Genomic DNA, 25,000 nt, shown 5'->3' on the forward strand with positions numbered 1-25,000 from the left:
TTGTGAGTTTTGGCTTTTTTGGGGGCTCTCTCCAGCTGTTGCAGGTATCTAGTTTGGTACATGCCAAATGGGGCATTGTACTCGATGATTAGCCTAATGAGGGATGATTAGCCTAATGAGGGAAGAGTAGAGGGAGACAATGACCTCTTTCTTCCTGGATGCAAAACCCTTAGTAATGAGATGTGCCACATAGAAGGACTTTCTGGCCACAGTGGCAATGTGGTGATCAAAAGAGAGGTTGCTGTCAACCTGTGTTCCCAGATCTCTTATAATGCCTTCTGTGTTCAGTGGACTACCATCAATGTGGTAATTCATGGGGACCTGGTTTTTCCCAAAGGGGATGACAACATCTTTTGGCATTGAGCTGAAAGCCATGGTTCTGACACCAGTCTTTGTTCTCAGTGAGGCCATTCTGTAGGATGTCAACATCACTTGGGGAGTTAATAATAGGTCCCAACTTGCAATCGTCTGTGAACTTTATCGGCCAGAGTCCTTTCGTGTTGGCCTGGACTTCAGATAAGTAGATACCAAACAGCTGAGGACCCAGGACCAAACCCTGTGAGACTCCACTTGTGACTAGTCGTCAGTCTGACTTGGAGTCAGCTACTTTCACACTGTGGGTTCTATCTGTGAGCCAGTTTGCAACCCGCCTAGTGATATAGGGGTTGATGCCTAGCTTAGTGAGTTTTTCTATGATTCCTGAGTGGGGAATGGTATCAAAAGCCTTGGCCAGATCAAGGTAGGCTGTATGAACCACATTGCCTTCATCCACAGCTCTGGCGACTGACTCAAAGAAGTCGACCAAGTTGAGCAGGCAAAATCTACCCTTCACAAAACCAAACTTCTACCTCAAAATCAAAAACAGAAAATAATGTAGTTTACTGAAAACTGTCACAACATATTAAACAGTTACAGCACAAATTCATACCAACTAAATTATGTGTAAGAAACACAGCTTGATTTCTGACCAGCTAATGAGGCAATACAATGAGATGTGTAACTGATGGGAATTTATATGTAATGCATGCAGTGCCTTGATTATACTCTGAAATCAGTGAAATGATGAGCTTGTTAAGCACCTTTCTGACCTCTGGTGTGTGTGTCTATATATACACATAGATCTACTTCTAATAATTGAAAGACTACTTGCCCAAAACTGAATTTACCGAGACAACACCAATCTGTGAATACACCAAACGATCACACTACCGAATCTTTTTAACAGGGAAGTATGCACGTGGCCAACATTCAACATAGAAACACACCGAAGTATGTCAAACCCAGTATGGCTGCACCCCCCACAACCCCCTAACTAAATATAACAACTTTGGGATCGCACTACAGTGGGGAAAAGGGCAAATTTCCCCATGTTGGCCGAGTGCATACATTCCCTGTTAAAAAAATTGGTAGTGTAAACACTCAATGTATTCATTGTTTGGTGTTGTCATTTGTGTAAATTCATTTTTGGGTAAGTGGTCTTTCGATGATTAGAAGTAAACTCATATATATATATATATATATATATATATATATATATAAAATAAAGCTTTATACCTGTCTGCAACGTAAGTTGGGGGTGTAAGATTCTGGCTGAACTGCCCACCTAAGTGTGGAAGGAAGGAACGTAATGCAAGAAGAACCTAGAGCACTTGTACCAGCAAACACTTGTCATTAGATCCTCATCCACTGCATGCTAAACATTTTGTCCTACAATAAATCAATAAATAAATAAATAAAAATAAATAAATACTTTCCACATTCTGAAAATCAGCATTATTCCATATCCCTGTTCTGTGCAATAGCATTCCACCTGCATGAAGAAATGGGCATCCCTGGAACAGAACCTTAACCTGTGCATCCAAATCCTCTAGTTTCAGGGATGGTGGTGTAAAGTGCCCACAGATGAGGGAGGGGACTAAGCAAACTGCAATCAGTCAGTCACTCTCTCACTGTCAAATACTGCACTGTAACAACTTTCACATAACAGCTCAAGTCTGCAGCACCCTGACAACAGAGAGAACAGGCAATATAGAAGCTTGTCTAGGGCTACTCAGGGTGGCTTAGCCTCAAAAATACAGCAGCAGCAGCATACATTATAATTCTGTAGCTTTACAATTCCATCCCAAAGTATGGATGTGCTAAGCAACATGAAAAAACTTTTTGCCCCCATATATAGCTTCTTCTACATATTTACACCCCTTTGTTTGCCAATTATCTAGACCTCCCCCAACTGGACCTTGTGCCCATTCATTGCCTAGTGGTGAATGGAGTCTCACCAGATCCCTTTAGGTGAGCCATCTGTGGGGGGATCATCCAGACAGCCACAGTGGAATTAATACTCTCACTGCCACCCATCTAACTGTCTTAACAACCCCCCAGTCCCCGTGGTGATATGGGTTCTTGCATCACTAAAGGACCAGCTACACCCTCCACTATGTCAGGTGTATCTGTGCTCCTCCACTTGCTCCTATCGAGATCTCCCCAGTATGTGCAAGCCCCTCCTGCCCCAGCAGCAGCAGCATGCAAATCAATCCCCTAATCAAACTGGACCACATACAGGGCTTTATCACTTTTACCCCACTGGCGCAGAAGTTTAATTTTTTTATATTTTACATTTTCCATGACTCTTGTTATTGTGTAAAACTGATTTTTTGAAACAAAACAATGAAAATATTGATACCTAAAAAGGGTAGTCTAAATAAAATATCCCATGGCTCACTAAGTAGGGTTGATTATATATTTGGTGTGTATAAAAAATTATGTATGTCAAGACTGTAGGAAGCAGGCAAGTTACAAATCTTTAAATGTAACAGAAATGCTGCATGTTGCTGATACTGTAACATAAGCCAAGAAAAGTCATGTTTTCAACAGAAGATATCCAGTTCAGCTTGGTTACAAACTGGAAAATTATTAGACCCATGCTTTTACAGATTTGTAAATGTTTCTGGTTCCTGGAGTACAGCATACTTTTTTGCCAGATTTCTTTCTGTTGAGACAACTATAGCAATTGTTACAAACTAAGAGAAACATTACTTTAAGATAAACAAAAGAAGCTTCAAACTGTACTGTTTCCAAGAGAGTAGACAGATATATGATTAGAATAAGCACGCTTGTGCTCATGCGCGAAGTTTCTTTGGCATCTAGTTACCTGGCTGCCTGCACAGCTTACAATTTTCTATTGAAAAAGTGTCCAACAGTGCAAAGTAAGTACCACATCTTGCAGAATCAGTGGTATCAAGTGATAAAATTTAATATGGTAGTTTATAGATAGACTCATGTCTACTGAAAATCTTGGGGTTACACTCATGAAAAAACAGTCGCACATAGTGACCAAGAGTATGTTATATGACAATTTCCACGCTAATCTCCAGTATGAAAATAAGAAGTTATGTTCCTACCATAACGTTCCATGTTAGCTTTTCGTCTTCTCAGCTTCTTTCTTGTTTCTGATGGGGTTCGAGTCGATCCCCGGTTCTACCGGCACTTTGCTTTAGCTCGAGAACTCTTTCACCAGCTCGGCGGCAGCCCCATATCCCATGATGCAAGGCAGGAAGTACCCAGATCTCTGCTTGTTGACAAAGGGCAATAACACCAAGCATAAAAATACTTCCCAAAGGAAGAAGAAACTTACAGATGGAAAAAGGACCAGGTTAGAATGGCTTTTAGCATAATAGCTTATACAAGGTCTGTCCAGGCCAGGGGAAGGAGGGAGGGTCGCAAGAAAAGAAGGCGCAGAGAAGACAACTAACATGGAACGCTATAGGAACATAACTTAATGTTAAGCTGTCAATCTCAGCCATTCTGCTTTGATAGACCGCCAGTCTCAGCACCTTCTTATCCTGGGTGGCTCAATGGAACAAACTCTTTGAGGACTGTAGATAAACTGGTTCTTGTCCCTGGAGGCCAACCAATTTGTAATGGGAACAAAGTGTGAGGAGTGGCCCAAGTGGTCGCTGCACAAATAGTGTCCAAAGCAGTCTAGCTTTGAAAAGCTGTAGAAGTAGCTAAACTCCTAGTTGAATGTGTTTTTAGGTTTGAGCACAGCTGTTTTCCCCTTCGATCAGATAAATTTCAGTGATGACCTAAGAAAGCCATCTGGACAAAGTCACTTTAGAAACAGTGGAAGGCCCTTTTTTATTATCCCCAGATAGGAAACAAAAAGTTGGATCAGATTCCTACCTTTTGTTCTGTCCAAATACGTCTAAGCTGACGGTGGACGACAAGATAATGTAGCTTTGGTTCAGCTCTATCTGAATAGTTAGAAAAATACAGGAGATCAATGGATTGATTCAGATTGTTTTTCAAGCCACCCTAGGGTAAAAGGATGGATTAGTTCTCAAAGATACTTGTCTTTTGTGAAAATCAAATAGGGGTCGAACCTAAAAGAGCATGAAGTTCAGACACCCTCCTGGCAGATGTAATAGCCACTAGGAATAAAGTTTTCCAAGAAAGATATTTAGAACAAGAAACAGCTGGCTCGGCGGGGAAGAATCAAGGATGTCAGCACTAAATTAAATCCCACTGAGGAGGAGGATTCCTGATTGGAGGCTTTAGTAGAAAATTCTTTTCAAAAGGCCCTGCAGAGCCTTATGGGACATAATATTATGATCTGCTATCCTACATGAAAAATTAGAAATAGCAGCCAACTGAACTCTGACTGTGGAAGAAGAGAGCCTGCATGGAAAATCTCTGCTAAGAGTCCAACCGCCTGGAACAGGGCAGTAAAGGATCAATATTTGGGCCTTAGCCCAATAAGAGAAACGCTTCCATTTGCTTGTGTAAATCCTCCTGGTAGTGATTTTAGGTAGGCTGGCGGCGATATCTCTAACTGCTAGGAGATCATGGAAGCCTGGCTAAGGAAGGAAGTGGAGCAACCATGCTGTGAGGTTGAGAGAAGGGATTGACCGGGTGTAGCTGATCCCGGATTGGTGAATCGGCAGATCTGGCACTGGGTCCAGATGCCAATGCTGCACCAAAGGTGATGATGGAGGAACGGGAACCAAACTTGTCGAGGCCAGTAAGGGGCAATGAGAATCAATTTGGCTCTCAAACGGAAGCTGGATCACCTGAGGATCAGAGGAAATGGAGGGAAGGCATAAAGAAGTCCCTGGGGCCAATCCTGGGTCAGAGCGCTCTCTGGGGATGGCCTGATAGAGGGAAGAGGTTGAAGAAGTCTGGACATTTGCTGTTTTGGGGGAGTAGCAAAAGATCGAATACGGGACTTAATTCCCATTCCAGAAAAAAATCTCTTCCGCTATAGGATTGCTTGAGAGACCACTCGCGAGGCATGAGAATAGCTCTGCTCAATCTGTCCGCCATAATGTTGGTTTTCCCAGGATACGCGCTGGCTACCAGAAACCCATGAGAGGAGATTGCCCATTGGCCATAGTCTGAGCCGCCGACACAAGGGGTAGGACTTTGGTTCCCGCCTTCGTTTGTTGATATACCAAACTGCTGTGACATGTTGGTTCGTGTGGATCTCACTGTTCCCACGGGAAGAAAGTCGCTGAGGGCTTGCAACGTTAAAAAAGCACTGCTCTCATCTCCAGGGACATTTATGTGCAGATGGTACCGAACGGTTGCCACGCCCCATGAACCATCCTGCCTGATAATGACCCCCACCATCAGGAGGCATCCGCGGTGACAGTGGCTATCGAAGGCTGCGTGCCAACTCCGCTCCAGGAACTCCGGTACTCCATGTGATCCACCGCGCATGTTCTTTTTGTGATGTCTGTGTCACCAGAATCTGGTGACGATAGGAGTTGCTGGTATGACCACTGTGTGAACAGCATCCACTGAAGGAGTACATGTAGAATCGAGCCAGGGAAGAAGAGTAATGGCCGCAGCCATGAGACCTAATACCTTAGAACCATCCTGGCCTGTACTTTTGCTGGCCAGAATGATCCTGACATGAGTCTGAATGTCTGAAACTCTTTGTTCTTGTAAGGGTAGCTGACATCCTAACAGTGTCTAAAGCCATTTCTATGAAGGTATTAGACGGGTACGCATAAGGATGACTTTTCGCTGATTGATGCCTAAACAGAACAAAGGTCTATTGTAATCCCTGGCTTGCTACGCTGATGCCTGGTGGTGGCTGACAGGAGCCAGTCGTCGAAAGATACCGGAAACACCTGGAACTTGACGCCTTCAGGTGAGCCGCGTGGACCACTGCCATTTTGGGGATTCAATGTGACAAAATACAATTGTGTTGAAGAGCTGAGTCACAACATATTAAACAGTTACAGCACAAATTCATACCAACTAAATTATGTGTAAGAAACACAGCTTGATTTCTGACCAGCTAATGAGGCAATACAATGAGATGTGTAACTGATGGGAATTTATATGTAATGCATGCAGTGCCTTGATTATACTCTGAAATCAGTGAAATGATGAGCTTGTTAAGCACCTTTCTGACCTCTGGTGTGTGTGTCTATATATACACATAGATCTACTTCTAATAATTGAAAGACTACTTGCCCAAAACTGAATTTACAGAGACAACACCAATCTGTGAATACACCAAACGATCACACTACCGAATCTTTTTAACAGGGAAGTATGCACTTGGCCAACATTCAACATAGAAACACACCGAAGTATGTCAAACCCAGTATGGCTGCACCCCCCCCCCCACAACCCCCTAACTAAATATAACAACTTTGGGATAGCACTACAGTGGGGAAAAGGGCAAATTTCCCCATGTTGGCCGAGTGCATACATTCCCTGTTAAAAAAAATTGGTAGTGTAAAGTAAACACTCAATGTATTCATTGTTTGGTGTTGTCATTTGTGTAAATTCATTTTTGGGTAAGTAGTCTTTCGATGATTAGAAGTAAACTCATATATATATATATATATATATATATATATATATATATATAAAATAAAGCTTTATACCTGTCTGCAACGTAAGTTGGGGGTGTAAGATTCTGGCTGAACTGCCCACCTAAGTGTGGAAGGAAGGAATGTAATGCAAGAAGAACCTAGAGCACTTGTACCAGCAAACACTTGTCATTAGATCCTCATCCACTGCATGCTAAACATTTTGTCCTAAAATAAATCAATAACTAAATAAATAAATAAAAATAAATAAATACTTTCCACATTCTGAAAATCAGAATTATTCCATATCCCTGTTCTGTGCAATAGCATTCCACCTGCATGAAGAAATGGGCATCCCTGGAACAGAACCTTAACCTGTGCATCCAAATCCTCTAGTTTCAGGGATGGTGGTGTAAAGTGCCCAGAGATGAGGGAGGGGACTAAGCAAACTGCAATCAGTCAGTCACTCTCTCACTGTCAAATACTGCACTGTAACAACTTTCACATAACAGCTCAAGTCTTCAGTACCCTGACAACAGAGAGAACAGTCAATATAGAAGCTTGTCTAGGGCTACTCAGGGTGGCTTAGCCTCAAAAATACAGCAGCAGCAGCATACATTATAATTCTGTAGCTTTACAATTCCATCCCAAAGTACGGATGTGCTAAGCAACATGAAAAAACTTTTTGCCCCCATATATAGCTTCTTCTACATATTTATACCCCCTTGTTTGCCAATTATCTAGACCTCCCCCAACTGGACCTTGTGCCCATTCATTGCCTAGTGGTGAATGGAGTCTCACCAGATCCCTTAGGGTGAGAGCCATCTGTGGGGGGATCATCCAGACAGCCACAGGGGAATTAATACTCTCACTGCCACCCATCTAACTGTCTTAACAACCCCCCAGTCCCCGTGGTGATATGGGTACTTGCATCACTACAAAGGACCAGCTACACCCCTCCACTATGTCAGGTGTATCTGTGCTCCTCCACTTGCTCCTATCGAGATCTCCCCCAGTATGTGCAAGCCCCTCCTGCCCCAGCAGCAGCAGCATGCAACCAATCCCCTAATCAAACTGGACCACATACAGGGCTTTATCACTTTTACTCCACTGGCGCAGTTTAATTTTTTTATATTTTACATTTTCCATGACTCTTGTTATTGTGTAAAACTGATTTTTGAAACAAAACAATGAAAAATATTGATACGAAAAGGGTAGTCTAAAATAAAATATCCCATGGCTCACTAAGTAGGGTTGATTATATACATTTGGTGTGTATAAAATTATGTATGTCAAGACTGTAGGAAGCAGGCAAGTTACAATCTTAAATGTAACAGAATGTGCTGCATGTTGCTGATACTGTAACATGCTTTCAAGAAAAGTCATGCTTTTAACAGAAGATATCCAGTCAGCTTGGTTACAAACTGGAAAATTATTAGATCCATGCTTTTACAGATTTGTAAAAGTTTCTGGTTCCTGGAGTACAGCATACTTTTTTGCCAGATTTCTTTCTGTTGAGATAACTATAGTACTGTTACAAACTAAGAGAAAAACATTACTTAAGATAAACAAAAAGAAGCTTTCAAACTGTACTGTTTCCAAGAGAGTAGACAGATATATGATTAGAATAAGCACGCTGTGCTCATGTGCGAGTTTCTTTGGCATCTAGTTGTTCTGCTGCCTGCACAGCTTACAATTTTCTATTGAAAAAGTGTCCAACAGTGCAAAGTAAGTACCACATCTGGCAGAATCAGTGGTTCTCAGTATGGAGAACATCGATGTCTGTGCTGTGACTGAAACCTGGTTCAAGGCTCCTGAGAGCACCCCAGCACTATCAGGTTTCACCTCATATCATGCGTTCCGGCCCCAAAATCCGGACAACACCAAGAAGGGGGGGGGGTGTCCATATTCATAAAGGACACCCACACCTCAAGGTTGGTGGCAACGCACGATGCATCGGAGACCATCCAAGTGCAATTAACCATAGGCAAGACTGCTCTGCAATTTGTAGCATGTTACAGGCCACCCTCTCAAACTCAGGAACCTCACATGGCCTTCCTGAAAACAATGGAGGGGATAAATGTATCTCCAAACACCATCATACTAGGTGACTTCAACTACCCTAATATAGACTGGGAACACTACTCAAGCCCAAACACTCTAGCCCAAAGGTTCCTGGAGTTCATAAACTCAAATGCCATGGAACAACTAGTCACCATCCCCACAAGAGGAGAAAACATACTTGATCTCATCATCACGAACATGGGATCACAATGTTCAACACCGGAAGTATACCCCTCACTGGTGAGATCAGATCATAAACTAATCTCGCTGGAGGTCCTCATCCCGCCCCCACCTGAAATAAAAAGACCACAGTGAAAACTTCTCAAAAGCCGACTTCACACTTCTAAAAACTAGTGTGGTCTCCTTTAAGGCCCCTGAGCCAGTGGTAAACATTACTCAAACCGCTGAATCACTTACAAATGCCTTCTACCAGCACCTACAGGACTGCATGGATCAGGCAATCCCAAACAAAACTAAGACTCTTTGTACCAAAGGCAAGCGCCCAGTCTGGTGGACCCCAGCCATAAACAAGCTCTACAACAAAAGGAGGAAGCTACTACAAGATAGAGCAAAATCCTTGAAAGGTAAGACACCTTTGATCATTATAAGTAAAAAACTAAGAGCTCTCATAAAATCATCCAAGGCAAATTTTGAGAGAAAAATCACCAAGGACTCAAAAGACACTCATAAGGCCTTCTTTAGCTATGTTAGAAACCTAGGAGGAAACTCCCAGATATGCTCAGAATTAGTTCAAAATGATGTGAAGATTACTGAACCTACACACATTGCCAACATACTGGCTGACAGGTTCAGTGCAAACTTCTCCCCCCGGCCGCGCCAAAAGGAGAGATAGCCATACCAGAGGATTGTAGCCCCAAACATCTCCAACGCCCAGGTGAGAACTGCTCTCTCCAAAGCAAAAAACACAGCATCCATGGGACCGGATGGTGTCCCCGGCTGTGTGCTCCATGAACTCAATGAGGAATTAAACCCGCAGTTAGGACAGCTGTTTAATCTTAGCCTCACCTCAGGATACGTACCCAAGAAGTGGCGCACGGCGACTGTGGTCCCACTTCACAAGGGCGGTGCCTCCACCGACCCTGGAAATTACCGTCCCATTAGCTTGACAAGCCTTATCTGCAAAGCCATGGAGAGGATCATAATGGAACTCATAAATAAAGATATAGGGAACTTGCAGACTTTGGATCCAACCCAGTTTGGCTTTGTCAAAGGCAGAGCATGCCTTTTAAACTTGGTTGACTTTTTCGAGACAGTCACCAAGGCCATTGATGAGGGAAAGGCAGTTCATACAGCCTACCTTGACCTGGCAAAGGCCTTTGACACAATACCCCACTCAGGTATCATCGAAAAACTCATCAGCTTGAATGTAAACCCATACATGACAAGATGGGTTGCAAACTGGCTAAGTGACAGAACCCACAGGGTCAGAGTTGCTGGAGCCATGTCAGACTCAAAGCCTGTCACAAGTGGTGTCCCACAGGGCTCAGTCCTGGGTCCACTCTTGTTCGGCATCTACTTTTCTGAAGTACAAGCAAACACAGGAGGGTTATGGCTGACAAAGTTTGCAGATGACTGCAAACTGGGCGCCATAGTCGAAAACACATCTGACACAGATATCCTTCAGAAGGGCCTCACAGAAACGGATAACTGGTGCCAGAGCCATGGCCTAAAGTTAAATGCCAAGAAATGCATAGTCATACCCTTCGGGAAAAACAAGGTTACCCCTAGCTACCATATAGGTGGCAATCCACTGAGCACAGAAGAAGTCATCAGCGATCTGGGGACCCAGGTTGACAGTAGCCTTTCGTTTGACACTCATGTTGCTAAAGTAGTTAGGAAAACCTTCTACATTGCCCACCTGATCATGAACGGATTCACATCTAGATCAAGGGAGGTCATCGTCCCCCTGTACTCATCACTCATTAGACCTATGATTGAGTACAATGCCCCATTCGGAATGTATCTGACCCGACACCTGCAGCAGCTGGAAAGGCCCCAAAAGTTCCTCACCAAAAGGATAAAGGGTCTCAAAAATATGTCTTATGCTGCCCGACTGAAAGAACTCCAGCTCTATTCAGTCTCATACCGCTTGCTCAGAGGTGACCTGTGCCTGACATATAAGGCCATGTCAAACCCTGATTTGATGAATATGCTTCACCTCAAAAAATCTAGATCCCTCAGAACCACAAGGGCGGGAGACTTAAACCTTGACACGGTTATTAATAGAACGTGCTGGAGGGACAGATTCATCACCCAGAGACTCCCTATGCTGTGGAACAAAATCCCGGTACATGTGAGGTACATGTACATGTGAGGCAGAGCACCTCGCTGGCCTTGTTCAAGAGGAATCTTGACCAATGGATGGGGGATCGCAGATATACCCCAGGATTACTTCAGTGTCACTGCTTGACAGAGGCACAGCAAAATAATAGGCATAGTTTTATTCAAACTAAAGGGGTGGCGAAAGCCAAATAACTATGGGCTAGGCTTATAAATGCCCTTGGGCAGATAGCCTAGTATGAACCTATGAACCTATGAACAATTTAATATGGTAGTTTATAGATAGACTCATGTCTACTGAAAATCTTGGGGTTACACAGTCGCACATAGTGACCAAGAGTATGTTATATGACAATTCCCACGCTAATCTCCAGTATGAAAATCTTATTTTACATTTATTTGAACGCTTACAGGCATTCTTATTTTATACAATAACAGAAGTGTTAAACAACCTTCTTATTTAAGCTTTCTGTTTACAAATGCTTAATAGCATAACATGACACACCAACGCACTTCTAGTAAAACAGCCAGGCTTTACATGCCGAGGCAACACACTAACAGGTTGTGATTTCCTAATCAGCTGTGGTGTTTTGATCACCTTTTAAGTGCAGCAGTAAAGAAATACAGTGTAGTGGTTATTAGAGAACAGCCAGCTAAAAAAGGACTTCCACCTTTCCTAACTGTGGTGTTTTTTTATCACCTTTTTAATGGGCAGTAAAGAAATACATAGCAGTGGATAATACAAAAGAGCCTAACCTTTCTGTAGCATACTGAAGACAGGTCTCTGTTTACGATAATCTGTAGAAGACAACAGCAGTGGCTGAAGAGCTAGTTCATAGGTATATACTAGACTAACAGCCACTCAGGCCTTTACAAGCCTAGCCATACAAACCCAAATGTCTCCCATTTCTTATTGTGCTTTAGAGGTCATTTTAAGAGGGTATATGTTAGATAGTGCATCTGTCCATCAAAGATGTAAGTACCAGAACAGGAGTAAATTTATGATTTCCCATCCACTGGTCCAGGTTATGCTTAAATAGGATTAGTGAAGAATTTATGTTCACATGGATGGGAAACCTGTTCCCGAGAATGGGAATCCTCTAAGACACATACCTGTCCCTCCAATGTTCCCTATGTATATCATAATCAGAATTTAAGTCCTTGGATCTAGTACTTCTGACCCTGTTCATTTTGCTTAAATCATAAGGTCCATCAAAGCAGGATCCAAGGATGCCTTGTATGAGAGGCATAGACGGTCTCTCAACAGCCTGTAGGAAACGGAGTACAGAGATAGGGCTTTGAGATGATCTGCATAGGACATTTTGTTTATGCTCTGTATTCAAAGGAGATGTTATACTCAATGAGGGGTCTGATTAGGGCCGAATGAAGTAGCATGATGACCTCCTCGGAACTGGACGTCACGCCCTTACTTACTATTACTACTATTATCATCTTCAGTGGAAGTGTACTCTAAAGTTATGAAGGTAGACTGGATAGGGGTATGATTTAATGCTCCTTTCACAGCAATTTGACTCCGTTATATACCCTGATCAAATCCACTGATGTTGAAACATTCAAGTATTCTGCTTTTTGCATATTACTCAGATGATCTATGGGTAGAATGCCACAGAAGAAATATGGACACTTTTTATAAACTGCAATAGACATATAAAATTACCGGCATACTAAATTAAAATTCAGTAAGGCACGGGGCAGCTGGAATTCTTCTAAATCCTATATATAAAATTATATCTGACTAAGACAGAGAAAAATAAAGGAAGAAATGCTGAGCTGGTTCACTGACAGAATAGACCACAATATGAAGAAGTGATGTAATGTATTTAATTGGAGCAACACAGACTTTACATTACACCCTGCTCAAGCTTTTGGACTACATAAGCCATTTGACATAAGCTAAAGGTGAGCAAATAAACTGTTAATAATGAAAGGACATGAAAGGAATCTAATGCTCCTGATTAAAAAAAAAAAAACGCTTGCATAGTATGAAAGCTCAATCATCTTGACAAAAAGGGCTTGTATTGTCTGAAAGCTGAAGCATCCTGACAAAAAGGGTTCCTTCAGTCTGAAGGCTCAAGCATGTTGACAAAAAAGACTCCCATAGTCTGAAAACTCAAGAATTCTGGCAAAAATGGCTCTCATACTCTGAAGGCTCAACTATCCTGAAAAAGAGGGCTCACATAGTCTGATAACTCAGGAATCAACACAAAAAGTGCTCCCATAGCCTGATAGTTTTTTGCAGACTATTTATATAGTGATGCCAGCCCATTAGAGAGACGGTGCTGAAGATCTTGAAAGTCAATAACAATATTTAAAAAAGGTGATACCAACATTTTGGAAGACAACTGTGTTGGTTGTACTACCCAAAGAGGGTAAAGACTCCTTCAGATCCAGCATCATGTAGACCCATTTCAGTTTTAAAGCATGATTATAAAGTATTTATATCTATATTAGCTATTAGAATTGCAAAGGTGTTGCCAGCATTGATAGATATGGATCAATGTATTATTTTGGAGGGGATGAAAACATTTGACAATAGAATGGCAATGATGATCCAAATGGAGCAGAATGTAAGAAAATACCTCCATTGTTTGGTTGGTCTTGATGCTAAGAAACATATGACAGAGTTAGCAGGGATTTTATGAGTAAGGTAATAGTAGCATTTGTACTCTCTAACAGAAGTATTGACTGACTTTGAGCCAATAGTTAAGCTTGATAAATTGATTCTTTCCATAGAGCAAGGTGTTTTAGGGTTGCTAGGGATACTTTAGATCTATGTAGATAAGGTTCATATAAGGTTATAAATCACAGCAAAAAGTGTTGATGATGAAATGGTGGGGGAGTGCACAAATAAGGAAAGAGTACAATTTTGGTTAAAGGTCCTTATGGAGAACTACCATCACTATAACTAAGTATTAAATTCATAAATTTGAAAGAATTTTAAGAACTAAGCCAACATGAAAATTTAGAAAGGAGATTTTACCAACTGGGATGACTGCAAGTAGGGATACAGAAAATAGGTGACAGGGATTTGGAATTTACTGGAGAAAATTCGCAAATGAACCAAGGTATTAGGAGCAAATATCTAGCTAGGGAGAGTAAACAGAGTGGGATGAGGCCAAGCAGAAGTTTGAACTGCAGAGTATAGGTAAAGAGAAAGGAATAGTGCAAAGTTCATGAAAGACAAGATATGGTAGAGGTTTTAACTAAGTCTAGAATAGAAGAAAATGTCACACGATAACCATAACAATCAATCAGAGGAGGTTAGAAAAGATGGAAGAGAGAGACTGGAAAGAGATTTACAAAGGAACAATAGGAGGACATCTGTATGGCTCCCAATTATGCAAAAAAGTCTAGAAGGTTAGGATTTTTGCTTGGAAGTGTTTACATAGTTATTTTTATATCCCAAGCAAACTTCAGGGAATTTTTCACAAATGTAACAAATCAGCAGACTTTAAAAAACACTACAGAGTACTTTGTCAAAAATGTTGGGGTAGTAAATGCCTGTTGCTAAGGAAATTATTCTTTTGAGCTGGGACACAGTATGTGGACTGCCCAGACACATAGTAAGGCCTTGCTAAGTTTAATACAATTGGCTGGGGAAAAAGCAATTACTATAAAATGTAAATCAAAATCTAAACCAGCTATAACTGAAGTACTGAATATTGCATAGGAGATAAAAGTTCTGAAGGAGGGATATTTTGAAAAGGAGACAAGAAAATTACAAAGAAATAAAATGAATTTGTGGGAACAATACCTGAGCAATAATGTTCAGGATGAGAAAAGAGGTTTAAAGGAAAATAAGAATTAAACAATTTATGTAATGATAGATAATTGCTAAAAAGAAAAAAATTGCGCACTGCAAGAAAATAATGAAGTATGTTAGTATGGTTTGTTTTCTTTCCTATTAATGCATTCATACTTGTTTCACTACTTAAAACAGAATTTAATAAAATATTTAAAAAGATCTGAAATCAGGGGAAGGCTAGTGATTTAAAAGTTTAAACTAAACTGCACAACTACTGATTAAAACTCATTCTTTAGTTCTTGCTTACAAGTTTTGGGGAAAAAAAAAACATTTTGCTTAGACTGAAAATGTACAACTGGTGACTTGCGTACATTTTTTCTAGTGTAAAGAAAAGAAAATTAGTCATCACTTTTGAAGTCATGATCCTATAGTCTCTGTGCCTGGCACATGGTTTTGACTTGTACTATATTCATCAGTCTTCCTGGGCTATTTCTGGGTTATCTACTCAGCTTCTAACTCGAGTGACAATGAGGGATATTGGTAATAAAGCTGAAGGACATACCTCCCAACATCTTACAGCAAGAAATCTGGACAAAGCCACCCATAATGGGGAGACAAAGGCCCAAAAATAGGGATACATTTTAAATATTGCTCTTATAAACTTAGAAAGCTGCTAGAATAACAGGATTTGCATTAGTGTGACTTTACTGAAGGGTATGAAATTTGAAACTCAAATGTCTGTCATTACTTTCTAACTTCAATGTTCAATAACTTGCCAAAGATTTGATAGAAAACCACAATTTTATGAAAAATGGTTTGAAAATTTGAGGCAAAAATCTGGACATTCTGTGAAAATCTGTACAGTTGAGAGGTATGCTAAAGGACACTTTATGTGAATGTATGAACATGCATTGCCTTCTGGTGCCCAAAAGAATGAAGTAATTTTACTGAAAGAAGAAGCTGGCAAAAATATTAAAACCTAACTTGAACCATCGTTTTACACTTGAGGTAAACACGGAGAATTATGTAATATTTGTGTAAAGTTGTGGATATGGGAGAAGGATTTATGTTTATCTGTCTAGCTCAAGTCATTTCTTATAGCCTGTTTAAGGACATTATGTCAGTTCACAGACCCAGAGATTTCTGGGTTGCAATAATGAGGGAGATCACAAGCCCATAAACAACTCTACTCTAACCCAAAGGGACAAATATTTCCAGGAGTCTTGTTTTGTTACTCAGCATAATCATAGGTGCAGTTTATAAGCTAATTTTAATCATAACATAACGATGTAGTTTGGGTTGCATGTCATTGCATGTTTACAGTGTGCTTAAAATGTTTTATTTTATGTTCTGCAAAAGAGAATGCACTTGATTCGCATTCTGTGTTTACTTGGGGGTGTATGTGATGATGTATTCAGCAGTACTTCCCCAGGATCCTGCTGTGCAAAATTAGTAGCTGAAAATAAGATGTGCCCTGAATATTTTGTTGTTCTTGTAGCGTTTTCTGAAATCCATGTGAATTTGAAAGGCACGCTTTCAGTTTGTTATAAAGCAATGCTAAACATACTAAACTGCTTTATTATAACAAGAATGTATATAGAAGACATAAGTTAATTTTCCATGGGCTGGAGACATGAAATGCTAAGCTTTTGGTTACCTGGGATCAACAGCTCTGGCAGCAGGCAGGGAATAAACAGACAGAATCAAGGTTAGTTTTTTGACAATCACGTCATGAAATGCGAGTCCTTATAGAAGGAAAGCACCACATTTGAAATCTAGTTTGTCATTAAGGACATTGAAAATGCAGAAAAAACTGTCACAACATGAGATGCACATTTGTGGAATCACAAGTATATCAAGGTGTAACCAGTCAGGCTGGAGAATTTTATTATTAAAACAGTAGCAAACATCCTCTGTTACTTAAGATGACGGTATCTGAATATAAACTTGTAAGAGTTTTGGTATGTGTTTATTGTCTTTTTTTTTTCATCTTGGAACACTGTTTGGGCAGGTTGTGGGAAAGAGATACAAACAGAGCCCAGCAGTGGTGTCAAACTTGCAAGCAAACTTCTGTAAGTTCTCTGATAAGCTTGTTCCATGAAATATTCCAGGATACAAAGTCTTTTAAAAGGCAAGTGATTTGTTGCAATGGCAGTTTTAACTTATTACAGAAATCTGTGATGATGAAAGAACTGGCTACACTATTTAAGCAAATAGAGCTTAAAACTGATGACTTTGAAAACAGGTCACAGAGAAGGAATGTGAGAGTGACCACCCTTCATAAGAGGAGACAGAGTTGAGAATTGGCACGGTTCCTGAAATGGGAAGCCCTTGTCATGGTCACAAGATCTTGGTCTGAAACCGTACTTTGCAGCCATGCCACTTCATTACAAAATTCTTCCCTCAACCTCCAGAGGGTGTTGCCCAATGGCTCCATTACCTGTACCCAACTAGTCCATTCATTCCTTGGGTGGGTTTCCTGAGCTAGGCAAGACCCCCAAGTTCTATCTGCTCTTGTCCACTGATCCCTACTGTTTCATTCATTCTAGCAGCAGTAAGAGTATTGTAGTAGGGAGTTGGACAACTATTCTTGGAAAATCACTATAGCTACCTTGCTGAGATAGGTGTGCACACTTCTACACATACTTTCTCTTTCCCTGGCTCAGCTGGAAGGTCACAGCTGAACACTGAGTTAGCTAATACAGACTCTGCAGGCAGGAGATACACCCAGCCACTGTTAGGTGTCACCAATATCATGAGCTTAGTAGCATTCTCTTTCCTACGGTGAACAAGCTAGCATCAGCTACGCAAGCTTATCCCCCCTCCACCTAGATGCTTAAATGCCAGTGGAACTACAAACACAGGCCAGCTGAGCCTTAATCAGGGTTTCATCCTTCTATGCCATGGGTCCAAGCTTTATTATAAAACACTGGGAAACTCTGTTAAGCATGGCAAGGAAACTTGCATCTATCTGTGTTTCTGTGGGAGCAGCAGTATTCTTCATATTACAGTTCCTAACTATATGAAAAACATAAACCGCTTTTCCTTTCCTTCAGTTTAATAACTTGGACTTCTCTGTATAACTTCAGTTTATGTCCACACTTAACATGCAAAAAGAAAGCAAGTCCCTGGTATTTAACTTCATCAAAGACTTGTCAAATTTGTGTGTGTCTACACCGACTGTACCTCCTGCAAATGCCTTAGTATCTAAAATGGGCATAAACCACAGTGGCAGGAATGGGCTGCAGACTGACAGAGGAATGCTCAGTGGGTGACAGACTGACAGAGGAATGCTCAATGGGTGACAGGCATGGAGGCACAAACCATAAGGGAATACACACGACTGTTTTGAGAATCTTGTTAGAAAATCAGCTCCTGCATTCACAGTTATACAGTTGGATAAGCAAAAAGTGCCAGGCTGCTTTCTATTTTTAAAAGACGACTCAGCCAGTAAATCCAAAAACAAAGACATTTATTTTTGCAATAACAAACTTGACTTCTCTCTAGCGCCTCGGCAAATGCCTTTAACAGAGTACAACCATACCAATTTTTCACTTCATTTATATATTAAAACAAGGTCAATAAAACAATTAAGAACAACTCATTGTAAGAGCCATTTCCAATTAAGCTCTCTGTTTAACCCATTAGGATGCAGGATGTCAAATTTTAAAATAAAAAGTGCTTCTTTCCATTGTAATTTACTTTTTAAACATATGCCTCTTTCACAATGCACTTTTTCCAAAATAGTACCCTCTAATTTACTCCCATTACTATTGTGATACATTTCTATTCTTTATATTTTTAGACTAAAGTGGTTTAAATGCATATAAGCTGATTTCTTTACAGTTTAAGAATTGCATGAACCAACAGCAATGCACGCAGAAGCAAGTGTTTCACTAGCATGCTCACAGCTTTTTTTTTTCTTATGTAACTTCTCCAGACTTTTTACCAAAACTGAAAATTTTCATTTGTCTTTTATATTTTGAAGAAATGCATTTGTAAAACTGTCTACATTATCTTACAATATACATTATTAGAGTATGGAAACATTTTGTAAATTAAATGGCAATATGAGAATCATTGCACACAATGAAATTAATCATTTCCTCAATGCTGGTTTCTCATAAATTCCCAGTATATTCCACTAGGTTAATATCTGCACAATTATCTAGTTTTACATATTTTGTAAATCATCCAGTGGATTCACTATGCTTAAAGCAACCAGGTCTAAGACAATCTGGTATTTTACAATGAGCGCGTAAGAACTAAAAACACATCGACAGAATGTTAAGTGTTTGCACTGCACTACATTATTTTAATCAATCATGCACAAAACACAATAGTTAATATGTTGCTTTACATGTTTATTTTTGTGTACAGATGAATTCCTCAGCTCATAAATCACCGTCTAAAATCCTGCAGATCAATTAAAACTTTCAGCAAAGCATTGCAAATAAAAGAAGAGGGATGCTACAGCAGTACTAGGCAAATACTTGTTAATGCCTATATTGATAACAGTTTCATAAAAATGCTTTATTCTTCAAGAGTGAAAATATTGCAGACAAGTTTTGCGCAGGATTTCCAAAATTTCACCGAAAATTACTACATATGCATTTATTCTTCTGATCATCTCATGAAATGCCTCTTTATTGAGGTTACTTAACTCTTTTAAGAGTTAAGTTTTAAAATGCTTCGAAACTGATCAAACATTATGTATGATATCAAACTGTTTGAGTTCCTTAATGTATGTTGATTTTATTAACAAAACTGATTTATATTTCTATTTTTATTGTATGTCTTTATTAACAATATGTCTGTCTGTCATTATTATGTATGTGTGGAGCTTTTCTCCCCGGGCCTCTACTGAAAATGGACATATATCCAGCTAGACTAGCCCGGTCAACAAATGTAAAATAAATAAAAAATAAATTTTAAATCACATAAAAAATACTCTAGCTTTACTTTACTCAGCCTTTTTCCTTGACAGATTTGGATGTTTTCAATGTTTGCATATCTGATGCTCCATTTATTTATTTTACTCATTTGTGTGTGTTAACTGTGGCAATGAACTCATCTGTTGTAAATCCATTTCAGCCACAGCCTTGAAGTTTCAAAAGAACATGATTAAGGTACTTATAAAGAAAAGTAGCCAAGTATATAACGATATTACATTGTTAAAAGTGAGACAAGCACTGCTTTTTGTCATTCAAGTACCAGACAATACAAAGAAAGAACAAAGTTTGAAGTAAAGCAAAATGGGAGTGCTAAATATAGTCAAAATAATACAGATGGTAAAATATACTCTGCATAGACATTTACAGTTTAGGAATATGGCAAAATTTGTTTGCAATTATGTCATTTTAACCATGCAGAAATGTAAACAAATCAGTTTAATCCATCATTAAAAGTAAAACTACAGTCAAATTTTAGGGGAAATTATCACAAGCTACAACATTTATGAAACCAGAACTTAACCAGATTATGTTTACGTACAACAATATTCAGTTCTATAACCATAACTAACAATCGGACCATTTCTTCTCAATATGCATGACTATAATAGCTGTCATTTTTAAGACCAGAATAGACATATTTTATCAATGAAAGATCTGACTTGCTAAATCATCTTCAACGCTCCAACATTTTCTATATTAGTACTTCAAAAAGAACGGTCATAAAACAAAACTCTGTCCAAATCATATTTTAGTTATTGCCTGATTTAAATTAATAACTGTTGCAAACAACCACAGTTATGAGCATGCATTTGATTTAAGCAACACAGTTTATTTCATGCTATTAGAACCGACTTTAACTTTCTCCCAGAATATCTCGTGCACATCACATCCTCATTTACAGACAGAGGCCAATATTCTGCTATGCAGAATAAAAGTCGAGTCCATTACACTTTAAGTAATCAACAAATGCAGGCAATATTTATTTTTGCAGTCTTCTAACAGGCAAGGACATTTATACTGCCAGATATACCAAAGGTCAAAGCCACTTAAAATATTGGTGTTACTAACAAAGAAAACTAACAGAATAAGAGGATATGGATTAACTTGCATTTTCTGAAGTAAAATAAGTTTGTAACTGTAATAATTGTCATTATTTTCTATCCAGAATCCATCTTTTCACAAAAAAGAAAGAAAAGAAAAAAAAATCACAGATTTTAAGAGGGACAGATCAAAAGTTTAAGCCAAAATCTGGAATAGCTGACAGTAATACAGTTAGTAGTATTTGTATATTCACAGACTTCAGCAGCAGCTGCTATGGCCTTTGGGGTCACCCATTAACTGTAATTAAAGAAGGTGCCTACCCCTTTTGGTAGTCTGAGAATATGGACGTAAAAGACAGAGATATGGCAGCAGGACTGCAACAATGCAAAAAGATTAAGCTTACTGTTTCTGTGAAATCTGTGTAATGTTCATGACCTCATGCATGGAATGAGTTAACAAACCTGCAGATTTCTGGACTACACGTGCAAAAAACCCTAGGGTAACACAGGCTGAAAATCACTGCTATAATGTCCACCATACAAACCTACAGCGCATTATGTAGCACCCACTGTCTGTAGCCTAGACCTACCAGGAGAGACATACATTTGGAAACCTGTAATGTATCATTTTTTATTCATTAACTTATTTAAATTAATATATTTAATGCAATATATTCATTACAAAGACAGCATCCATCACCCTGGATAACTATATAAAACAGCTTTGCAGAATGATTTCTGTATTCTAGAGTATTTGTACTATTAATCTTGCTGTTAAGTACAGCAGGCAATCTCAGGCAGGTCACCTATGTCTCCTACCAAACAATATCCCAACTGGCTTTAACATTAGATTATGTTTAAAAGTTCCAGCCACATAGCTTATGACCTAAAACTGAAGGGGTAAACGCAAATTTAAGTTCTTTATGAATACTGTGACATTCAGGGGAAACTCTGCGTGTGTTATCTGTCCTAACTCATAAAGCACATTTCAAAGGCTACCCAATCTTTACAAAAAAAAAGGAGCGCATCACTATGTGATAAAGTAGAGCTCTGTAAGCAAACACTCTAAAGGTGAATCACTGAGAAACAGTCTTGCATTGGTAATTATCAAAAGGACTAATATCCTTACTAGACTTGCTGTTTTTTATGGTCTTCAGTTTACTACATAAAACAATGTAAATGAAGTGAAAAAATGCATTAACTCACATTCATTCAGAACAAGGTCTTTAATTATATACATATGTACACACAACAAAAAAATATCAATATGCATCTAATATATTTCAAAAACAATAGCATTACATAAAAGTTTCATAATGTTCCTGCATACAGCTCAAGCAGCCAACATTAACAACCATACAATTCAGAACATAATGTTCAAGCACAATCTCTGCTGCTAATATCTTTTTTTAAATACCTTGCATTTAGATACTGGCCTGTTTTCTTTCAAGCTTCTCCTTTTTGTTTTTATTTCTCTTGACAGCGAATTCCTTAGATCTTTCAGCTCATAAAAAATACAGATTTTAAATAATTTTTTTAAACTGGGTATTATAAGCTGTGTTACTCTGTTTTATCATGAAGAAATACAGATGTTTCCTTTAACTTAAACCATTCAAGTTATTCTGGATATCAATTTAATCTGATTTTAGCTAATAGTTCAGTCAGGTGTTAATGTTAACACATATGAGTCCTTCCATCCTTTATCTTCCAAATGAAGACAGCATCGTGCATACCTTTAAACAAATATTACTATTGTGATAAACGGCTGCATCATTTACTGTTAGGTGAACTGTACAGAAACATATAATCAAAGGCACAATCAATGCATTCACCAGCTTTTCTCATACAAATAATACAGTATTTTCTATCAGGCTATATTAGTATTTCTCAAATGTTGAGACTAGTGCCCTTTTGCTTATGTCGGAAAAAAGCCAAGCAAGCCTGTAAACAAATTACCACCCCCTAACACACACACACACACACACACACACACACACACACACACACACACACACACACACACACACACACACACACGTATATTCTGAAATAACATACACTTGGGGCAGGATGCTGTGCTGTAGTATAGTACACTTCTTCTAACAATGCTAGTGATCTCGGCATCCTGCCCCAAGTGTACCTCACTTCTAAATATGGAAGTCTGTGTCTCTAAAACATTGACTTTATGACACTTATTCTATCCTGAGATAAGCATAAATTAAATAAGGGAACATATTCACATATACTGTGTCAAAATATTAATAATAAGAATAGTACGCTGAGCCAAATTTTAATTATTTAATTTGGGTTTGTTTGTGTCGACAGAACCTTGACAAATAAGTACTAACTACTCACAATACAAAATACCGTATTCTTTATGTATAGTAAAAAGGAAAGCACAGCTCTTACTTTTCAGCTCAAGGAGGTCTAAGGTATTTTACTTATTTAATTTCTAGATGAAGCTCTGAGGCTATTTGTATGCTTAATTAAGGCTCACTATAACAATTCAATGATCTGTGTGATCTAATTTCTTAACTTCACTAAATTTACATGGTCATGTAATTTAGTCTTGTATCAAGACAGTTTGACATTATTTCAACAATAAGCTTAAAAACAGAAACTAAACATGTTTGTTTTAGAAATGTTTCAGTCTCTTGCACTAAGCTTACATTGTTGGTCACACATGCCATCTGGATGTAAACGGTTACCTTACCAATCCCACGTGCGTCACAGTGCCATTTGCTAGTCCTCTTCCCACTTCCAAGCTGCCATTAAGTTAAGATTACACATTTGAGGGTAGGAAAGAGTGCTGACCTCTAGTAATAAAACCCTAACACACCAGTTTATCAAGAAGTACTGGAAACCTAAGGTCATCTAGCATGTTACAGCTGAATGATCTATTTAAGGCCTTGCTCTACAGGAAAGCCCCTCAGACATGTGTGCAACCCCACAGTGCAGCTTCTTTGCCACTGCATCTAACTCATTGAAAAATTACTTGTAACTCCTCCTTCTCTCCTCTGCTGGTGGGAGGTGAACTGGACAGTCTGGAAGTTTGTACCCGAGAAGCCACACTCTACAGCTATACACATAAAAGACAACACCAGAATCAGCAGACTCTCATATGCATGCTCAGAAACGACACAGAGCCATGATCCTGTCTTGCTATACTGCACTACAACCTAAGGGTACATGCCTGTAGGCATCACAGGAGGACTTGTGGTCCTCCTAGAAATGCAAGTCAGAAGTAAAGTATATGCTCGGGCTCAAAATGCATACAGAACACACTCACTGTTATCAACAATGTGCATCCAAAAATGGAACTGTTGGCAGGTTACTAGGAAACCAATGGTGGTGCAGATCTGTACTACAGACAAGTAACTGAAGTGGCCACTAATCAACACAGGAATGACTTTTACTTTACAATGAAATATGTCAAAGGAAAAGTACTGATTTTACAACTCTGTCCTCAACTCAGGGTTTAAGAGAACAACACAATGTCATCACAGATGCAATTGTGATTTACTTGTAATGTTCTGTTAAAAGCCGCTATAAATTCACACTGATGGTGATAACCAACAACTGAAAGAAGGCATAAACAACACAAAATAATAATCCATTTAATAATAATGAAGGCAGACCACTCTATTTCTAACTTCAGCAAGAATGGGTCTTCAGAAAACAAAAGAAGTTCAAAGCAAATGTCCGGTGACTGAGCTAAGAAATTCTGCCTTCATTCATCTATACTTTACACTTACCGACAGAGCAAGCAAGTCTCCTACTTTCTGCAGTTCATGCCAGTCCTGGACACACTGCTGAACTTCTTCTAAGAACTGCTCATGATGTTCCAAGAGCTCTGGGATTTGATAGAACATTTCATCAACCAGAGATGGGTCACAGATGGAGGAATTCTCAGGCTGTTTCAGTGGCTTCATGTAACCCTGTGAAGGCAATATGTTACAAAAGTCAGACTCCAGCAGTCTTCCACATGATACCAATGTGAATCCCAGCATTCATTCAGTATCTACCTTAGTTACCTACCAGAGTTATTCC

General features: G+C 39.3%; 1 protein-coding gene across 2 annotated transcripts in view; it reads right to left on the minus strand.

Moving 5' to 3' along the window:
* Nucleotides 1–25,000, minus strand: part of ARHGEF17 (Rho guanine nucleotide exchange factor 17) — a 2,179,236-nt gene that overhangs the window by 985,435 nt on the left and 1,168,801 nt on the right. For both annotated transcript variants that reach the window (XM_044071304.1, XM_044071302.1), the window contains exon 3: nucleotides 24,706–24,888. In XM_044071304.1, the coding sequence (XP_043927239.1) occupies nucleotides 24,706–24,888 (183 nt within the window). The remainder of the gene's footprint in view (nucleotides 1–24,705; nucleotides 24,889–25,000) is intronic.

The sequence above is a fragment of the Protopterus annectens genome, chromosome 5.part0 (assembly GCF_019279795.1).
Source record: "Protopterus annectens isolate FY-2018-M chromosome 5.part0, PAN1.0, whole genome shotgun sequence".
Lineage (NCBI taxonomy): Eukaryota > Metazoa > Chordata > Ceratodontiformes > Protopteridae > Protopterus > Protopterus annectens.